A 20,320-nucleotide genomic window follows, 5' to 3' on the forward strand; every position below is an offset into this window, starting at 1 on the left:
ATCACCTACATTATCTCAACCATATACATTGCAGGAAGTATGGCACTGGCATGCTTAATGATTTCCCAGAAACACATGTTAGCGTGGTTACTGAAAACCAGTAAGTCACAGGACCTATTTGCAATAAAACTGTGGTCTCAATACACTCAACTCCTTTAGTGTCCACAGAATGCAACATTCTGAACACCTCTTGAAGTCAAACATAAACAGACAGAACTCCTCCTACAAAAACATATTTTCACGATACATACAAAAGGGTATTTAGTCATACAAATCAATCATGTTGTTTACAAATAATGTATTTGAAATTATCTGAATTAAAGTTATACATACAGCTGGTTGAGAGAAAAGTCCATTGAACTCATGAACAGTGTTTCTGTTCCACATAAGAATATTCTTAAATGGACATTACACTCCAAAATCTAAGTTTGTCAGATGTTTAATGTGAAGATGGATCCATGTCCAACACCATTGATTGTATAGATACAGCTATATTCATCAATCCCAAATGAATGGAAAAGATGAGCACAATCTGTTTATGAATGGAAAAGATGAACACCATGGTGCTTATCTTGGTGCTGATCTGCTTATGAATGGAAAAGATGAGCACAATGGGCACAATGTTTCATTCATAAACAGATCAGCATCTCAGGTGCTCATATTTCCCATTCATTTGGTGTTGTGACATTATCGTTTGATCTACAAAACCAATGGCTCGGGATGTGTACGTTTCTTAACATAAGGCTCCTTTTGAGGTTTGAAAACATCTGACAAACTTTCATTTTAGAGTGAAGTGTCCTCTTAAGTACAGAACATGGTATGAACCACTGATTCCTCACAGCCAAAAATGGTCCCCCACACACACACACACACACACACACACACACAGACTGAGGTACATACAGCACTGCCTAGGCATGACAACTACAAATACCGTCAACAATATTGTAAGAACAACCTTTATTCAGAGCAGATACAAAATTGATATAAAACTAAATGTACATGACGCGCATGCTATTTTACATGTACAAACTGCACTGAACAAAAATATAAACGCACATGCAGCAATTTCAAAGATTTTACTGAGCTACAGTTCATATAAGGAAATCAGTTAATTGAAATAAATTAATTTGGCCCTAATCTATGTATTTCACATGACTGGGCAGGGGTGCAGCCATGGGTGGGCATAGGCCCACCCACTTGGGAGCCAGGCCCAGCCAATCAGAATGAGTTTTTACCCACAAAAGGGCTTTATTACAGACAGAAACACTCCTCAGCACCCCCTGCAGGCAGCATGACAATTGCACGCTCCCTCAAAACGTTACATCTAAGGCATTGTGCACATTTTAAAGTGGCCTTTTATTGTCCTCAGCACAAGGTGCACCTGTGTAATTACCATGCTGTTTAATCAGCTTCTTGATATGCCACACCTGTCAGGTGGATGGATTATCTTGGCAAAGGAGAAATGGTCACTAACAGGGATGCAAACAAATTTGTGCACAACATTTGAGAGAAATACGCTTTTTGTGCGTATGGAAAATGACTAGGATCTTTTATTTCAGCTCATGAAACATGGGACCATCACTTTACATATTGCTTTTATATTTTTGTTGAGTATAGTAATTTAGCAATTCAATTCTCCTTAAAAAAGCCTATTCTTGTTCTGTGTGCATAGGTATGCATTTTGTGAGCATTTGCTAGTTTATTAAGTGTTCACTTATGCAAAGAAGGCTACTGTTGTGTACAGTTTGTGTTCCCACCTAAAAGTAGTGAATAGTTGCTGAACAGGTTCATCAACATGACATCAGAAAATAGCATCCGTATGATAAGAAAATAACATTCTAGAATTCCAAACACTTAATGGATTCGCTAATTTCCATTCTCTCATAAGCATGAAACAGACAGACTAGAAAGATAAAGGCACTGAAGTCTTTTTGCTCCACTAAACAAAATGGGGTCAAACCATGGACACCAGAATTTCATTCTCTGAAAACAGTGCTGCCAGTCAAGGAGCTAGTGAAGATTAGTTCAAGAGTGATGAGTGAGTGAGCAATGGGTGCCATTATCCCAGCTCCCAGCTGCTCAGAGAAAGTCCCCCCTGTGTTCTCCTCTATTGAGCAAAAAAAAAAACAGCCAAGGAAAAGAGCTGGACTACACTACTGCCTTCAGAGCTCATCCCCATTTCACCATGACTACAGTGCAAAGGCTTCTAACTATCCATGAGCCTCGGTCTCTCTCTCTCTCGCTCTCTCAAGAGCCTTGGTCTCTCTCTCTCTCGCTCTCTCAATTGTCCTCTATTGACGAGCAACACAGGCAGCAACACACAAACACTGTCTGAGTAAGACGGCCATTGAGTCAGTCGCCAAATAACACCTCTCCCAAAATGTGAGGAGTAGCTGTCTAAGTTGCTGTACAGAATACAAAACTTAGACATGAATAATACTAATACATATAGCACACGTGGCTGACTGGACTGAGGATGAAGATGGAACTTTAAATAATATAGCAGACAGATGAACATAACAAAGTATGGTCAACTGCATACAAAGGAGATTTGGACCAGAGTAAGTATTTGTTGTAAAGTAACAAAGGCATCAAAGACAAAGCTGAGTATTTCCCCCAATAATATTGATCCTTTGAACCGAGCTTCAATGTCCCTGTAAGCTTCAATGTCCTTGTAAATCAGTCGGAACTCGGATGTGTTCCCTCTGTCCAGCAACATTAGTGTTGACCCAAAGTTCTAGTCAAATCCCAGTGCCCCACGTTTGGAACTGTGTTCACTGCCCTTGAGTTGCAGGTCTAAAGAAAAGTCCTCAGCCAGGTAGGCATGACAAGTGTCATCGAGATTATTTAGCCACGGATGCATGACAAGGGCCATCTGATCACATCTATAGTAGCACTGCACAACCAATCCACGCATAGTGGACCGCAGTGGCTGCAGTTGCCTGCTTTGAAACCTAGAAGGTGCCAAGTCTCAGAGCTCGGGCGCTTTATCCTCATACATTGGTGGTGGAGTGAGCGGCTCAATACTGATCCCTCCCGGTGGCTGAGAGTTATCCATAAAGAGCTTCTCCGATTTAATCCTCCGGATCTTAAGGGGAAGGAGCTTGAGACTTGTTCGCCCAGTGCGGCGGTTAGGAGCAGCAGCAGCGGAGGAGGCAGGGTTAGCGGAAGCGGGTGTCGTCTGGGTGACCTCTGACCCTTCCAGCTCAATCTGCACACCGTCCACCAGGTCGTCGTAAGAAGGCAGCTGGGAGGAGCTGTGGCGCAAGTTGCTCTGGCGTATGGGGTACTCGCCACTGCCTACCACTTCCTCGTAGCTGGGCACAGTGTACCTCTGGGCTCGATCCTCTGCCCTGTTGACATTCATACAGAAACACACAGACAGACATGAGTAACTATGCGCTTTCAGAATGGATTGTGTTTGTCTTCTATATTGTTGATACTGTGTACTGTAGGCTATGCAGTGTGTGCTGTTAAATACAGTCCTGATGGCTTTACATGGCTTTATTGCAACAGGTGCCCAAATAAAACAGGTTATGTGGGGTTTACGTCATGGGGCTTGAACTGAAAAGTTACTTAACAAAGCACTGCAGAGAAATTCAAAGAAGCACTAAAACATGGGTAAGCAATGTAAATAGCAAAGGACCAGTGTGGGTGCTGGCTTTTGCTCCAGCCAAAGCAAAGACATTCACATGATCGAACTAATCAACTAACCACAGTGAACAAAAATAAAACGCAACATGCAACAATTTCAAAGAATTTACTGAGTTACAGTTCATAAGGAAATGGGTCAATTTAAATACATTCATTAGATCCTAATCTATGTATGTCACATAACTGGGGAATACAGATATGAATCTGTTCGTCACAGATACCTTAAAAAAAGGAAGGGGCATGGATCAGAAAATCTGTCAGTATCTGGTGTGGCCACCATTTGCCTCATGCAGCGCGACACATCTCCTTCGCATAGAGTTGATCAAGTTGTTGATTGTGGCCTGTGGAATGTTGTCCCACTCCTCTTCAATGGCTGTGGGAAGTTGCTGGATATTGCCGGGAACTGGAACACGCTGTCATACACAGCCATCCAGAGCATCCCAAACATGCTCAATGGGTGACATGTCTGGTGAGTGTGCAGGCCATGGAAGAACTGGGACATTTTCAGCTTCCAGGAATTGTGTACAGATCCTTGCGACATGGGGCCGTGCATCATCATTCTGAAACATGAGGTGGTGGCGGCGGATGAATGGCACGACAATGGGCCTCAGGATCTCAACAAGATATCTCTGTGCATTCAAATTGCCATCGATAAAATGTGATTGTGTACGTTGTCTGTAGCTTATGCCTGCCCAAACCATAACCCCACCGTCCCCATGGGGCACTCTGTTCACAATGTTGACATCAGCAAACCACGCAGTCTGCCATCTGCCCGGTACAGTTGAAACTGGGATTCATCCGTGAAAAGCACACTTCTCCAGCATGCCAGTGGCCATCGAAGGTGAGCATTTGCCCACTGATGCCAAACTGCAGTCAGGTCAAGACCCCGGTGAGGATGACGAGCACGCAGATGAGCTACCCTGAGACGGTTTCTGACAGTTTGTGCAGAAATTCTTCGGTTGTGCAACCCCACAGTTTCATCAGCTGTCCGGGTAGCTGGTCTCAGATGATCCCACAGGTGAAGAAGCTGGATGTGGAGGTCCTGGGCTGGCGTGGTTACACGTGGTCTGTGGTTGTAAGGCCGGTTAGACGTACTGCCAAATTGTTTAAAACATTGTTGGAGGCGGCTTATGGTAGAGAAATTAACATTAAATTCTCTGGCAACATCTCTGGTGGACATTCCTGCAGTCAGCATGCCAATTGCAACCTCCCTCAACACTTGAGACATCTGTGGCACTGTGTTGTGTGACAAAACTGAACATTTAGTGGCCTTTTATTGTCCCCAGAACAAGGTGCACCTGTGTAATGATAATGCTGTTTAATCAGCTTCTTGATATGCCACACATGTCAGGTGGATGGATTATCTTGACAAAAGAGAAATGCTCACTAACAGGGATGTAAACAAATGTGTGCATTCGGAAAGTATTCAGACCCCTTCCCCTTTTCCACATTTTGTTACAGCCTTATTCTAAAAATGGATTAAATAAATACAAAAATCCTCAATCTACACACAATACCCGATAATGACAAAGTAAAAACAGTTTTTTTTGAAAATGTTGCAAATTTATATCAAATAAAAACCCCAGAAATACCTTATTTACATAAGTATTCAGACCTTTGCTATGAGGCTCGAAATTGAGCTCAGGTTCATCCTGTTTCATCCTTGAGATGTTTCTACAACTTGATTAGAGTCCACCTGTGGTAAATTCAATTGATTGGACATTATTTGGAAAGGCACACACCTGTCTATTTAAGTTCCCACAGTTGACAGTGCATGTCAGAGTAAAAACCAAGCCATGAGGTCGAAGAAATTGTCCGTAGAGCTCCAAGACAGGATTGTATCGAGGTACAGATCTGGGGAAGGGTACCAAAACATTTTTGCAGCATTGAAGGTCCCCAAGAACACAGTGGCCTCCATTATTATTAAAAGGAAAAAGTTTGGAACCACCACCTCTTCCTAGAGCTGGCTGCCTGGCCAAACTGAGCAATTGGGGGAGAAGGGCCTTGGTCAGGGAGGTGACCAAGAACCCGACGGTCACACTGACAGAGCTTCAGAGTTCCTCTGTGGAGATGGGAGAACATTCCAGAAGGATAACCATCTCTGCAGCACTCCACCAATCAGGCATTTATGGTAGAGTGGCCAGACGGAAGCCACCCCTCAGTAAAAGGCACATGACAGCCCGCTTGGAGTTTGTCAAAAGGCCCCTAAAGGACTCTCAGACCATGGAAGAAACCTGCCACCATCCCTACGGTGACGCATGGTGGTGGCAGCATCATGCTGTTGGGATGTTTTTCAGCAGCAGGGACAGGGAGACTTGTCAGGATCGAGGGAAAGATGAACGGCGCAAAGTATATAGAGATCCTTGATGAAAATCTGCTCCAGAGTGCTCAGGACCTCAGACTGGGGCGAGGTTTCACCTTCTAACAGGACAACGACCCTAAGCACACAGCCAAGACAACGCAGGAGTGGCTTCGGAACAAGTCTCTGAATGTCCTTGAGTGGCCAAGCCAGTGCCCGGACTTGAACCCGATCGAACATTTCTGGAGAGACCTGAAAATAGCTATGCAGCGACGCTCCCCATCCAACCTAACAGAGCTTGAGAGGATCTGCAGAGAAGAATGGGAGAAACTCCCCAAATATAGGTGTGCCAAGCTTGTAGCGTCATACCCAAGAAGACTTGAGGCTGTAATTACTGCCAAAGGTGCTTCAACAAAGAGTAAAGGGTCTGAATACTTATGTAAATGTGTTATTTCAGGTTTTATTTTTGCAAAGATTGATACAGACCTGTTTTTGCTTTGTTATTATGGAGTTTTGTGTGTAGATTGATGAGGGAAAAAACCAATTGTATCCATTTTTGTAAGGCTGTAACATAACATGTGGAAAAAGTCAAGGGGTCTGAATACTTTCAGAATGCACTGTAAATAAGGTTTGTATGTGTATGGAACATTTCTGGGATATTTTATTTCAGCTCATGAAACATGGGACAAACACTTTACATGTTGCGTTTATATTTTTGTTCAATGTAGTTGAATCAGCTGAACATGTGTTAGAGCATTGGCAGACACCAAAACCTGCTCCTATACACCAGCCCTCGTAGATTAAAGGGCAATATTCATCATCTCCAGCACCACCCCAACATCAATAAATATGAGAATGGCAAGTTTTTATTATGTTTTGTATTCAAAAAGATAGAAATAAGTGTTTCAGATGACATCATCCGGAAACACTGATGGCGTCATCTGGTGTGCATAATGCGATGTTAAACATCTAGGAGCAGTCAAAAGGTTAGTAAAGTAATAAAGAGATTGCCCACCCCTGCACTGAACCCTGAGAAAACAAACCTGCTGAGGTCATTAATTAGCTCAATAACTAACTCAGTAGCTACAGTACTCACATCTCTCCATCCTCCTCACTGGCAGCTACGTTGCCTGCCCCCAGAGCCTGGGCCTCTAGGAGCGCCTGCTGCTCCCGCTGCTTGTTCCTCATCCCCAGGCACAGGGACAGCAGGAGCATGGCCACCCCAGCCCCGACCAGCACAAAGGCCACCGATGAAGTCCTCCCCCTAGTGTCCGGTTTCGGGTTCCCTCCTCCGGTGCCACTGCTGTTGTTCCCGGCCATGTCGGAAGGCACCACAGTCCACACGATCATGACAATGCCCAGGGCCACCAGTCCCACCCCCAGGGCACACAAGGCATACTGAGAACCTGTGTTTCCGGGACTGTTGTTGTGGTTGCTGGCAACAGGGGTGTTCGGGGGCACCTCAACACTTGAGTGCATTTTCCCCAAAACGTAGGTCCACCTAGTGTTCAGCTAGGTCAGCTAGCTGCTTCACACCTGGGGTCAAAGACTGAGGAGAGAAACAGTCGATTAGGGCACAGATAGAACACTGATACAGTAAAGAGGTTAATCTGTGGGGTTAACAATAGCATTCCAATACAAATCCAAATATAAGAGTAAATGGGGAAAATGATGGCATAGATAGAGAATTGTTGTTCCAATTACTTCAACATAGGATAATTTAAAACATGAAAATTATCTGTGAAAAAAGCACACATTTACCCTACACCTCACAATAACAACGCATTTCACTATTCCCTTGCTTTTGAATTGGCTTCACTTTCAATAGATCATACAACTAGAGTTCACATGCTGGGTGGGCAATATGCCTTTCCTTTCCTACTTGAGTGAATTCCTTTGTTTAAGATGATGTGACTGCCTGCAGCTTCTGTCTCCTGAGAACATTAGCACCTACTTGACAGAGCCAATACTTACTGAGTTGGAAAACTCCATTATGCAGCCTTTTTATTAATAAGGTGTGTTTTTATGGCAATATTTTACAGCACAGACTCCCAGGTACAGGAACTTCTTGCACAATGTCAAGTTGTTTAGTAGAATTAAGATAAGGAATGCCATTCAAAGCCGTTTTACAGGAATTTTATTTGGAATATCACTTTTCTGGACATTGGATGAAGTCAGTATATTTTGAGGGGCTTTCATAAAAAATAGAATATTCACTCCAGGACTATTCACAGACTGTTGATAAACACTCTTCTCATCTTTATTTCAAAAATAGTACTGCCATATATGACAAATTCATTTCCGCATATATTTTCCAAAATAATCTTAGATAGAACACCATTTTCAAGATATAAAATGTTTCTGTAAAGTCTGAAGAACATCCCATAATAAGCACACAAAATGTAGTGAATGCACAATCTTCTGAAGCGAAGATAAGATACATTATTATCCATCACATCCACAACCGTTATGGATATCATAACGCTAAAAAAGGACACTGACAATGAAAAGACAAACCAATACTAGACCATGTAAAACCTTGATGAAAGTTAGCTTTACAGAGAATGTTTCAAGATGATCCGATGGAAGGTGCATGTCTTACAAAAACTTTTCCTAAAAAATTTAATGGATGTTACATTGCCTGTCCCAGTCTCCCCCCTCCCCCCCACCCTATATTTGACCTTCCCACGGTATTGCCCGAATATGGGTGCTCCTGTGTGTCTATCTTTACGAGAGCAAGAACAGTTACTCATAATAAAACCAGACATGCATTTTGCAACCCAAGTCACCAGTTTAGAAAAGCCATTTACCCTCATGACAATTACCTGCTTCAGTTAGCAGTTAGTTAACCATACTGTAAGTCCTTAATGGTTATGATCAGCAGTTATTCATTTTATAGGCCTAACCGCCAGCGGGACGAGCGGCGTTTTGCAATTTAAAACGGGATTTGCATCTCTTCCGGGTAGCCCCCATTCAGAGGACTCCTATAAGCCCTCGGCAAGCCATCTAGCCATGAGTTCATTTGAAAGACAATAGCAAGGAATTTTTCTAAATCACAAATATGGCCTGCTACCTTTCAGGTAACCATGGCCAGCCAGTGGCCGCAAGCTGTTTTTGTTGTTATTAAAACCTTCCATTTGTTGTGATTTATTTGCAAATTTAAAAACACAATACAACCACACGTGAACATAATGCATTTAAAATAATTGAGGATGACACAAATGTATATACTTAAAAATGTACAGTTTAAATAGATTAATGATATATTGATTATGCCCCAAAATAGCCTACATTTGCTAGTATGAAAATGTATGCACTCACTACTGTAAGTCGCTCTGGATAAGAGCGTCTGCTAAATAACTAAAATGTAAATTGATTTAATATAGGATATTATATTTGAGGAAATACAAACTGTTTCGTTCTAGGAAATAAAGGGTTTTGCTTTATTGAGAGATGCCAATCACTAAACCACCTCATCCACTTGAAGAAAAGTCTTGATCACTGTCATTAAGGGTGAAATTGTCCATTGTCATGAAACCAATTCTAGCCTATTAGGCCATTAATTCATAGCCTACATGTAAATGTCATTACTAAATTGCATTGCTTCAACCTATGTTCAAATCGAAGCCACATCCAATGTTGCAACTTGCAATGTAAGTAATTAAGCCTGCATTGCTAAACTGTTGGAATCCATTGCCATTTAATTGGGAGGATGTTAGCCTTTTGAACTGTGACCAATAATAGTGAGAGTAAAATCGATCTACCCACTTTTGAACCTCCTTTGACAAAGTAATGTTAATTGCGTTAAGGTTTTTGATATACAGTGGGGACAGAAATTATTGACAACCTTGTTAAAGATCAGAAATAATGACTGTATAAAATAATTGAAATACTACGCTATATTGCATGCAAAAAAAAAAAAGGGGGGGGGAAATTATATTATTTTATACTAATACAATTGCTTGGAGAAATACATTTTGTTTAACAAGTATACACTACCGGTCAAAAGTTTTAGAACACCTACTCATTCAAGGGTTTTTCTTTATTTTTACTATTTTCTACATTGTAGAATAATAGTGAAGACATCAAAACTATGAAATAACATATGGAATCATGTAGTAACCAAAAGAAGTGTTAAACTAATCAAAACATATTTTATATTTGAGATTCTTCAAATAGCCACCCTTTGCCTTGATGACAGCTTTGCACACTTTTGGCATTCTCTCAACCAGCTTCACCTGGAATGCTTTTCCAACAGTCTTGAAGGAGCTCCCACATATGCTGAGCACTTGTTGGTTGCTTTTCCTTCACTCTGTGGTCCGACTCATCCCAAACAATCTCAATTTGGTTTAGGTCGGGGGATTGTGGAGGGCAGGTCATCTGATGCAGTACTCCATCACTCTCCTTCTTGGTAAAATAGCCCTTACACAGCCTGGAGGTGTGTTGGATCATTGTCCTGTTGACAAACAAATTATTGTCCCACTAAGCCCAAACCAGATGGGATGGCGTATCGCTACAGAATGCTGTGGTAGCCATGCTGGTTAAGTGTGCCTTGAATTCTAAATAAATCACAGACAGTGTCACCAGCAAAGCACCCCCACACCATAACACTTTACGCTGGGAAATACACATGCGGAGATCATCCGTTCAACCACACCGCGTCTTACAAAGACACAGCGGTTGGAACCAAAAATCTCCAGTTTGGACTCCAGACCAAAGGACACATTTCCACCGGTCTAATGCCCATTGCTCGTGTTTCTTGGCCCAAGCAAGTCTCTTCTTATTATTGGTGTCCTTTAGTAGTGGTTTCTTTGCAGCAATTCAACCATGAAGGCCTGATTAACACAGTCTCCTCTGAACAGTTGATGGTGAGACGTGTCTGTTACTTGAACTCTGTGAAGAATTTATTTGGGCTGCAATTTCTGAGGCTGGTAACTCTAATGAACTTATCCTCTGCAGCAGAGGTAACTCTGGGTCTTCCATTCCTGTGGCGGTCCTCATGAGATCCAGTTTCATCATAGCGCTTGATGGTTTTTGCCACTGTACCATTGACTGACCTTCATGTCTTAAAGTAATGATGGACTGTCGTTTCTATTTGCTTACTTTAGCTATTCTTGCCATAATATGGACTTGGTCTTTTACCAAATAGGGCTATCTTCTGTATACCTCAAATATAAAATATATTCCGATTTGTTTAACACTTTTTTGGTTACTACTTGATTCCATGTGTTATTTCATAGATTTTATGTCTTCACTATTAGTCTACAATGTAGAAAATAGTAAAAATAAAGAAAAACCCTTGAATGAGTAGGTGTTCTAAAACTTTTGACCGGTAGTGTATTTCTTTCTTCTTCAAAAAATATCAGGGTCAAAATTATTGACACCCCTAAAGATTCTTATAAATAAATTAGTCAAAAGTTTAGTATTAGGTCCCATATTCCTAGCATACAATGACTACATTAGGCTTGGGACTAAAAACTTGTTTTGGTTGTGTTTCAGATTATTTTGTGCCCAATACAAATTAATTATGAATAAAGTATTGTATAATTTGAGTCACTTTTATTGTAAATAAGAAGATAATATGTTTCTAAACTCTTTTACATTAATGTGGATGCTACCATGATTACGGATAATCCTGAATGAATCGTGAATAATGATGAGTGACAAAGTTAGAGGGTCAAAGATCATACCCCCAAGACATGCTAACCTCGACTGTTATTAGTCATGGTGAGAGGTTAGCATGTCTTGGGGGTATGACTTTTGATACCCCCAAGTATCAAAAGCATACTGCATCCAAGAATAAAAAGCATAAAGCATCCAACAAGTTTGAAGAGTCACAAGCTTGATGCTAGAAATATGGGACCAAATACTAAACTTGGCAACTTTATTTATAAGACACTTTAGGGGTGTCGATAATATTGACTCTTTGAGAAAAAAAATTACTTGTCAAATTTTTTTGGGGGGAGCATACAATATAGCTCAGTATGAATTATTTACTTTATACAGTCATTATCTTTTTCAAGGGTGTCAATAATTTGGGACCCCAATGTAGGCTACAGTCTAGGATTCATACTCTCAATCCATCCAATAGAGAAATGCACACTACGAACAGTAGTTGGTGGCACATTTACGTTAGTTAGCTAGCTAGCAACATTGACTAAAGTTATATGTACATTCAAAAGAGAAAGAAACCCCTTTATTTATGTAATCTGGTGTGTCTTTCAATTAGGGCAATGGCCAGCCCGAGCATCGTATTCAACACAGCACCATGTGGATGATAGCCATGGAGGTATGTACAGTCGCTTAGCCCAGATGAGACCTTGCCTATCTGTTTTGTCTTACACAGTATTTACTTAATTTGAACGGAAGGTTATTGTTTCAAACAGGGCCAGGAGTGAGACACTACAACAGACCAACGGTGCCAAGTTTGGGCTGTAGAAATTAAGGTAAGAACATACCAACTTAAATGTAAATATCTGCCATCTTTACAGACTGTCATAATAAATGTATATAAATTATAGGGGGTGGGGGCGGGAAATATGTTTAAAATTGTGTCATTTCTAATACTTATCCTGCATTTAATAGCTTAGGTTTCTGGCTGTAAAGGGTGCCAAGGACCCATCTTGCAATTGCCAAAACCTGGACTGGGGCAAGGGATAAGCCCTGTTTCAGGGCCATGTTTCTGAAGACCATTCATCACAGTAAGTTTTGATAATATTAAAATGTGCTACACTTGTTTTCCCTACTTTTAAGTAAATTCTTAAACTCATGTGTAAGACCATGCGCGATTCAAATGTAACAAAATGTTATTTCTCTGTGTATAGGAGCAATTTGGAGGAACCCTGCAACCCGGGATGCCATGGATGAGGGGGTCCAGACTCAGGTCATCCGTTACCTGAAAGGGGCCTCGGATCGTGAAGGAGGGAGTAGGCTGCGCATAGGGGAGAGGGATCTGCTGCAGTGAGGTCAACATCAAGTCTTGGACCACCTGTCTCAAAGCCAGCCTCTAACCCCAAGCCACAAGACTGTTCCAACAGCTGAACCCTGGGCTTACTACTGCACTTACCATTTACTCATATTCTGTACACACTGAAATGACTTTAGTCTACCAGACCAATGAAATAGTTACATCACCTTACTGAACTACTAATGTACAGGGCCTTCGGAAAAGTATTCAGACCCCTTGACTTTTTCCACATTTTGTTACGTTACAGCCTTATTCTAAAATGGATTAAATAAATAAAAATATTTTTATGAAACCAAGATTGAACTCTTTGGCCTGAATGCCAAGCGTCACTTCTGGAGGAAACCTGGCACCATCCCTACGGTGAAGCATGGTGGTGTAGCTCAGTTGGTAGAGCATGGCGCCTGCAACGCCAGGGTTGTGGGTTCGATTCCCACGGGGGGCCAGTATGAAAATGTATGCACTCACTAACTGTAAGTCGCTCTGGATAAGAGCGTCTGCTAAATGACAAATGTAAAAAGTACAGTTGAAGTCAGATGTTTACATACACTTAGGTTGGAGATATTAAAACTCGTTTTTTCAACCACTCCACTAATTTCTTGTTAACAAACTATAGTTTTGGCAAGTCTGTTAGGACATCTACTTTGTGCATAACACAAATAATTTTTCTAACAATTGTTTACAGACAGATTATTTCACTTATAATTCACTGTATCACAATTCCAGTGGTCAGAAGTTTACATACACTAAGTTGACTGTGCCTTTAAACAGCTAGGAAAATTCCAGAAAATGATGTCATGGCTTTAGAAGCTTCTGATAGGCTAATTGACATAATTTGAGTCAATTGGAGGTGTACCTGTGGATGTATTTCAAGGCCTACCTTCAAACTCAGTGCCTCTTTGCTTGACATCATGGGAATATCAAAAGAAATCAGCCAAGACCTCAGAAAAAGAATTGTAGACCTCCACAAGTCTGGTTCATCCTTGGGAGCAATTTTCAAATGCCTGAAGGTACCACGTTCATCTGTACAAACAATAGTACCCAAGTATAAACACCATGGGACCACGCAGCCGTCATACCGCTCAGGAAGGAGACGCGTTCTGTCTCCTAGAGATGAACGTACTTTGGTGCGAAAAGTGCAAATCAATCCCAGAACAAAAGCAAAGGACCTTGTGAAGATGTTGGAGGAAACAGGTACAAAAGTATCTATATCCACAGTAAAACGAGTCCTATGTCGACATAACCTGAAAGGCTGCTCAGCAAGGAAGAAGCCACTGCTTCAAAACCGCCATAAAAAAGCCAGACTACGGTTTGCAACTGTACATGGGGACAAAGATCGTACTTTTTGGAGAAATGTCCTCTGGTCTGATGAAACAAAAATAGAACTGTTTGGCCATAATGACCATCGTTATGTTTGGAGGAAAAAGGATAAGGCTTGCAAGCCAAAGAACACCATCCCAACCGTGAAGCACGGGGGTGGCAGCATCATGCTGTGGGGGTGCTTTGCTGCAGGAGGGACTGGTGCACTTCATAAAATAGATGGCATCATGAGGAAGGAAAATTATATGGATATATTGAAGCAACATCTCAAGACATCAGTCAGGAAGTTAAAGCTTGGTTGCAAATGGATCTTCCAAATGGACAATGACCCCAAGCATACTTCCAAACTGTGGCAAAATGGCTTAAGGACAACAAAGTCAAGGTATTGGGCTCCCGAGTGGCGCAGCGGTCTAAGGCACTGCATTTCAGTGCTTGAGGCGTCACTACAGACCCCCTGGTTCGATTCCAGGCTGTATCACAACCGGCCGTGATTGGGAGTCCCGTAGGGCAGCGCACAATTGGCCCAGCGTCGTCCGGGTTTGGCCGGTGTAGGCCGTCATTGTAAATAAGAATTTGTTCTTAACTGACTTGCCTAGTTAAATAAAGGTAAAATAAAATAAAAAGTATTGGAGTGGCCATCACAAAGCCCTGACCTCAATCCTATAGAAAATGTGTGGGCAGAACTGAAAAAGCGTGTGCGAGCAACGAGGCCTACAAACCTGACTCAGTTACACCAGCTCTGTCAGGAGGAATGGGCCAAAATTCACCCAACTTATTGTGGGAAGCTTGTGGAAGGCTACCTGAAACATTTGACCCAAGTTAACCAATTTAAAGGCAATGCTACCAAATATTAATTGAGTTTATGTAAACTTCTGACCCACTGGGAATGTGATGAAAGAAATAAAAGCTGAAATAAATCACTCTCTACTATTATTCTGACATTTCACATTCTTAAAATAAAGTAGTGATCCTAACTGACCTAAGACAGGGAAGTTTTACTAGGATTAAATGTCAGGAACTGTGAAAAACTGAGTTTAAATGTATTTGGCTAAGGTGTATGTAAAATTTCGACTTCAACTGTAAAATGTTTTTCAGCAGCAGGGACTGGGAGACTAGTCAGGATTGAGGCAAAGATGAACGGAGCAAAGTACAGAGCGAGCCTTGATGAAAACCTGCTCCAGAGAACTCAGGACCTCAGACTGGGGCGAAGGTTCACCTTCCAACAGGACAACAACCCTATGCACACAGCCAAGACAATGCAGGAGTGGCTTTGGGACAAGTCTCTGAATGTGAGACTTGAGTGGCCCAGCCAGAGCCCGGACTTGAACCCGATCGAACATCTCTGGAGAGACCTGAAAATAGCTGTGAAGCAACGCTCCCCATCCAACTTGACATAGCTTGAGAGGATCTGCAGAGAAGAATGGGAGAAACTCCCCAAATACAGGTGTGCCAAGCTTGTAGCGTCATACCCATGAAGACTCGAGGCTGTAATCGCTGTCAAAGGTGCTTCAGCAATGTACTGAGTAAAGGGTCTGAATACTTACGTAAATGTGATATTTCCGTTTTTTAGCAAACATATCTAAAATCCGGTTTTCGCTTTGTCATTATGGGGTATTGTGTGTAGATTGATGAGGGGAAAAAACAATTTAATCAATTTTAGAATAAGGTCGTTACGTAACAAAATGTGGAAAAAGTCAAGAGGTCTGAATACTTTCTGAAGGCACTCTATACTTCCATTCATTTTTTCAACTGGTACCGGGGGACCTTCAGACGAGTTTTGTGAGGCCTGTGGGCGTCCTAGAGCAAAACAACCGACATGTACGTGTTTGTGAGTCTCACCTTTTCACAGAGGGGTCATATTAGTGTGTAGCCCAAACTGTTCGGACACTACAGACAGAAGTTGTCAGATCAACTTCAGACAAGACCCAAGACGCTTGTGGGGGTCATAGAGCAAAACGAAGAACACCATCGTGTTTGTGAGAGTCTCATCTTTCATCATAGTTTGAAGGCCAAACCGGTCGGACGCTACAGATGATTTTGCGAGGAGACTGATTTTCGGGATGTCTCATGGTCTGACAAACACCACTCTAGCTCTGTCACCTTTCACCGCAGATGCGGAAGTGCGATACATTTCTTATGGGGGGCGCAGACATCGACTTTAGGGGGTTCAAGTGACATCAATAAGGGATCATAGCTTTCACCTGGATTCACCTGGCCAGTCTAAGTCATGGAAAAGTTCAAAATGTTTTGTACACTCAGTGTATAAGAGGTGACTGGGAGTAGGCATGACACTGGCTTCACGCTGAAAAAGCGTCTTGCCCCCAACTGGCAGCCAGTTCCGGTCGGGAGAAGGGCGGCTGGGCTGTGTGAGGAAAACGGCACTTGAACAGCAGGAGCATGGCTGCCGCGTGACAATACGGCCTATTGTGGGTGCCCCGTGAGTTAGGCTGATGGGCAAAAAAGCTGTCGCACAGCACTCTATTGCTCTGGTTGGACGTCTGCCTGCCGAGTCCTCATTGCTATCATCTAAAAGTAACTTCATTGAGTTACAGAGTAATTTTTTTATATGCTTTAGGATGATTTAGAAATGACTTGGCGCGAAAATGAAAAGAGGGACCTTACATCAAAACCTCATCATAGTGAGGATATTAATAGTGAGATGTCCAATGCCATTTTGTTTCAATATTTCATTTATTTGATTAAAATAAGATACCCAGACTTCAGCTTTTAAGAGTTAATTAATCATCCACATTACCTAACTTTGCTTTTTTGTGTCAGCAATTGGACATTGTTCTTCGGGGGGGTTAGTTACCCCACATTACCCTATGCATGCTCTGATACCTGCAATCTGACAGATTACAAATTGCTATGGCCAGCATGTCAGCAAAATAATACTTTTGTGTGTATGTCTGGACTTGCTGAGAGAGAGAGAGAGAGAGAGAGAGAGAGAGAGAGAGAGAGAGAGAGAGAGAGAGAGAGAGAGAGAGAGAGAGAGAGAGAGAGAGAGAGAGGAACAATTGATATACAGTACCAGTCAAAAGTTTGACACAGCTACTCATTCCAGGGTTTTTCTTTATTTTTACTATTTTCTACATTGTAGAATAATAGTGAAGACATCAAAACCATGAAATAACACATATGTCACAACACAACTGATTGGCTCAAACGCATTAAGAAGGAAAGGAATTCCACATATTAACTTTTAAGAAGGCACACCTGTTAATTGAAATGCATTCCAAGGTGACTATCTCATGAAGCTGGTTCAGAGAATGCCAAGAGTGTGTAAAGCTGTTATCAAGGCAAAGGGTGGCTATTTGAAGAATATATTTTGATTTGTTTAACACTTTTTTTCAATTCTACATGATTCCATAGTTTTGATGTCTACACTATTATTCTACAATGTAACAAATAGTAAAAATAAAGAAAAACCCTTGAATGAGTAGGTGTGTCCAAACTTTTGATTGGTAGTGTAGAATTACTAGGACACTGAAGAATGTGTGGTATGACCAACACCCCACCCCACACTGTACAACTAGGCCTAAAAGTAATTTCCTTGAACAGTCAATGTGTAACCTAGCCTCTTACATCTGGCTGGTTGTACACGGTTATGTGTAACCCAAAGTTGCACAAAACTGTGCCACAATGACATAAGGAAAATACTTCGAATAACTTTAAAAGGCTTGTTGCAATTTCAGAATACCATTTCAGGTGTCTACTCTCAGCATCTTAAAATGTTCAGAACTCTATTGCCAGCCCATTGGGAACTGTTAAATATAACTGTCCCCACGTTTGTGTAAATAAAAGTGTGTGTGTGTGAAAGAGATGGAACGAAAAAGTTAGTCTCCTTTGCAACTGTATTCGATTTGTTCTGTTTTTTACAGAATTACATTTTGGCAGACATTTGAGGTAGCATTGATTTTGTCAACCTCTGAAGTTCTCTATCCATTACGACTTGTATGTCTTTCTAAAGATGTGTAGAAGTTAGAACCAAACAAAGAACAGAAGTAGCCGACACATGAATGTAGTGCCCTGTTGACGTTGAGAAGTAGGCGTATGGAAGAGAAGTGTGATGAAATTATAAAGTATTTAGGCACAGACAGCCACATTCCAGGGCATTGATAGACCACAAAAAAAATCTGTTGAGAGAGGTAATCTATAGTCTAGTGTAGTAATGTGTATAGACGCCACATTTTCCTAAATTAGATACTTAGCCCAGCTATAACGCTGGTTACACAGCCGTGTGTTCTGAAAACAAAGAAATTAATCCATACTATTCTCGTTCTAATATTGAGACTATAGCCTACTACTACGCTAAGTATGAATCAAAGGTACTGAACGGAGAAAAACCAAGGTTTGTAAAAATGAAGACAATATCATGCAATGGGTGGAAGATAGACGCCCTTACCTTTGCATGTTGACGATACATTCCAAAGTGTTTTCTTTCTTCGAAGTTGTTCACCCGCGATCAAGGGAATTACTGTATGTCAAGCCACATTTCTAACCAGAAACTTTCTTCGACGGACCTAGACGAATTAGCTGGACACGTCACGAAAACAATGCGCGCGCTTCAATGGGGCAGAAGGCGGTGTGCCAGATCGCTGGCAACATTGGACGGATTCGATTATGCTGAACCGCGGGGCACTGGTCTATGGCCCGTAATGTGAACGACGGAAGAGCGCTTTTCTCAAATGAACAGAAATCTGCGTCGCTCAGTCATGTTGTCAAAAGGCAGCGTGGTGCATCGTCCAGAAACTTACAACCTACAACCTCTTTACCATAAAATATAGACTATGTTTGAATTTTCAAACGAGGTTTCATTGGGAAGGCAGATAAAGCTGGTATAGCAATCACTTTTTCATGGGAAAACACAGAATCCTACTCATTACTAAACGTGCTTAGTTATATCACTTTAGTTCTGAGCCGACTTCGCAAAGTGGGGCACCTGGCTCACGCTTGGGAGGCAGCGCGGTTCCAAGTCGGATGCAATCAACTTTCAGTCAGTGCAAAACACGCTTACACGGCCGCCCGATCGAGATTAATCGAGCCCCCTCACTGACAATAAACTACCATGTGGGGAATCGGAAGTGGCTCGTTTCAGCTAGTTTTGTCTTGTTCTATATATAAACAAAAATAATAATACAAAAATCTTGTTATTGATACCATGTCTTGTTTTGAGGTGTTTTGACTGATGTCACGTCTATGCTAATATGGCTAAAATTCTCTAACTAGCTAACCAACAAAGGTAACAATGTATTAGAGAGACAAGTGCTCATTGTGCAAATGTATTTATGTTTTCAATAAACATTGGTGACAAAATATAGTTAATATGTTGTCAACAATCTAAACCTGTGGTATTCAAAATTTTCAGCTAGGACCCCATTTTCTCTCAAGACCCCACCCACCACAAATACTTATTTCCCTAATTAAAATGCAAATCAATTTATTAAAATTTTGACATGCGTTTTTCTGGTTTTTGTTGTTGTTAATCTGTCTCTCACTGTTCAAATAAACCTACCATTAAAAGTATAGACTGACCATGTCTTTGTCAGTGGGCAAACATACAAAATCAAATATTTTTTTCCCTCACTGTATAACGTGAACATCTAGCAACACAAAGGTTGCGAGTTCGAAACTCATCACGGACAATTTTAGCTAATTAGCAACTTTTCAACTACTTACTACTTTTTAGCTACTTTGCAACTACTTAGCATGTTAGCTAACCCTTCCCCTAACCTTAACCCATTTAGCTAACCCTTCCTCTAACCCTAACCGTAACTATTTTAGCTAACCCTTCCCCTAACCTGAACCCTTTAACCTAACTCCTAAACTTAACCCTAACCCCTAGCCTAAATAATGTTAGCTGCCTAGCAACATAACCAGAATTCGTAACATATCATATGTTCAATCTGTATCGCTGAAGTGTTCCAGATTGTGAAATAAAATTGTAAAAGTAATTTCCGATTGAGCCGACATTTGCAGTGTTTACCGTGAATGTAGCCTCCGCTAATGCAGGAACATTGCCTTTAAATTTAAATCACACTGTAACGCTGAACTTCTGCGATATGGGTGCACCGGTCTAT

General features: G+C 41.5%; 1 protein-coding gene across 1 annotated transcript; it reads right to left on the reverse strand.

Moving 5' to 3' along the window:
• Positions 1–246: 246 nt before the first annotated feature.
• Positions 247–18,797, reverse strand: LOC311147924 (transmembrane protein 51-like). The gene is made up of 3 exons (XM_084184769.1): positions 18,646–18,797; positions 7,053–7,505; positions 247–3,356 (listed from the first exon to the last, which is right to left on the reverse strand). Exons 2-3 carry the CDS (start codon positions 7,433–7,435, stop codon positions 2,975–2,977), a joined length of 765 nt encoding a protein of 254 aa, XP_084040895.1. The 5' UTR covers positions 7,436–7,505; positions 18,646–18,797; the 3' UTR covers positions 247–2,974.
• Between the last annotated feature and the right edge of the window lie 1,523 nt (positions 18,798–20,320).

Source organism: Coregonus lavaretus, assembly GCF_964263955.1.
Source record: "Coregonus lavaretus genome assembly, chromosome: 20".
NCBI lineage: Eukaryota > Metazoa > Chordata > Actinopteri > Salmoniformes > Salmonidae > Coregonus > Coregonus lavaretus.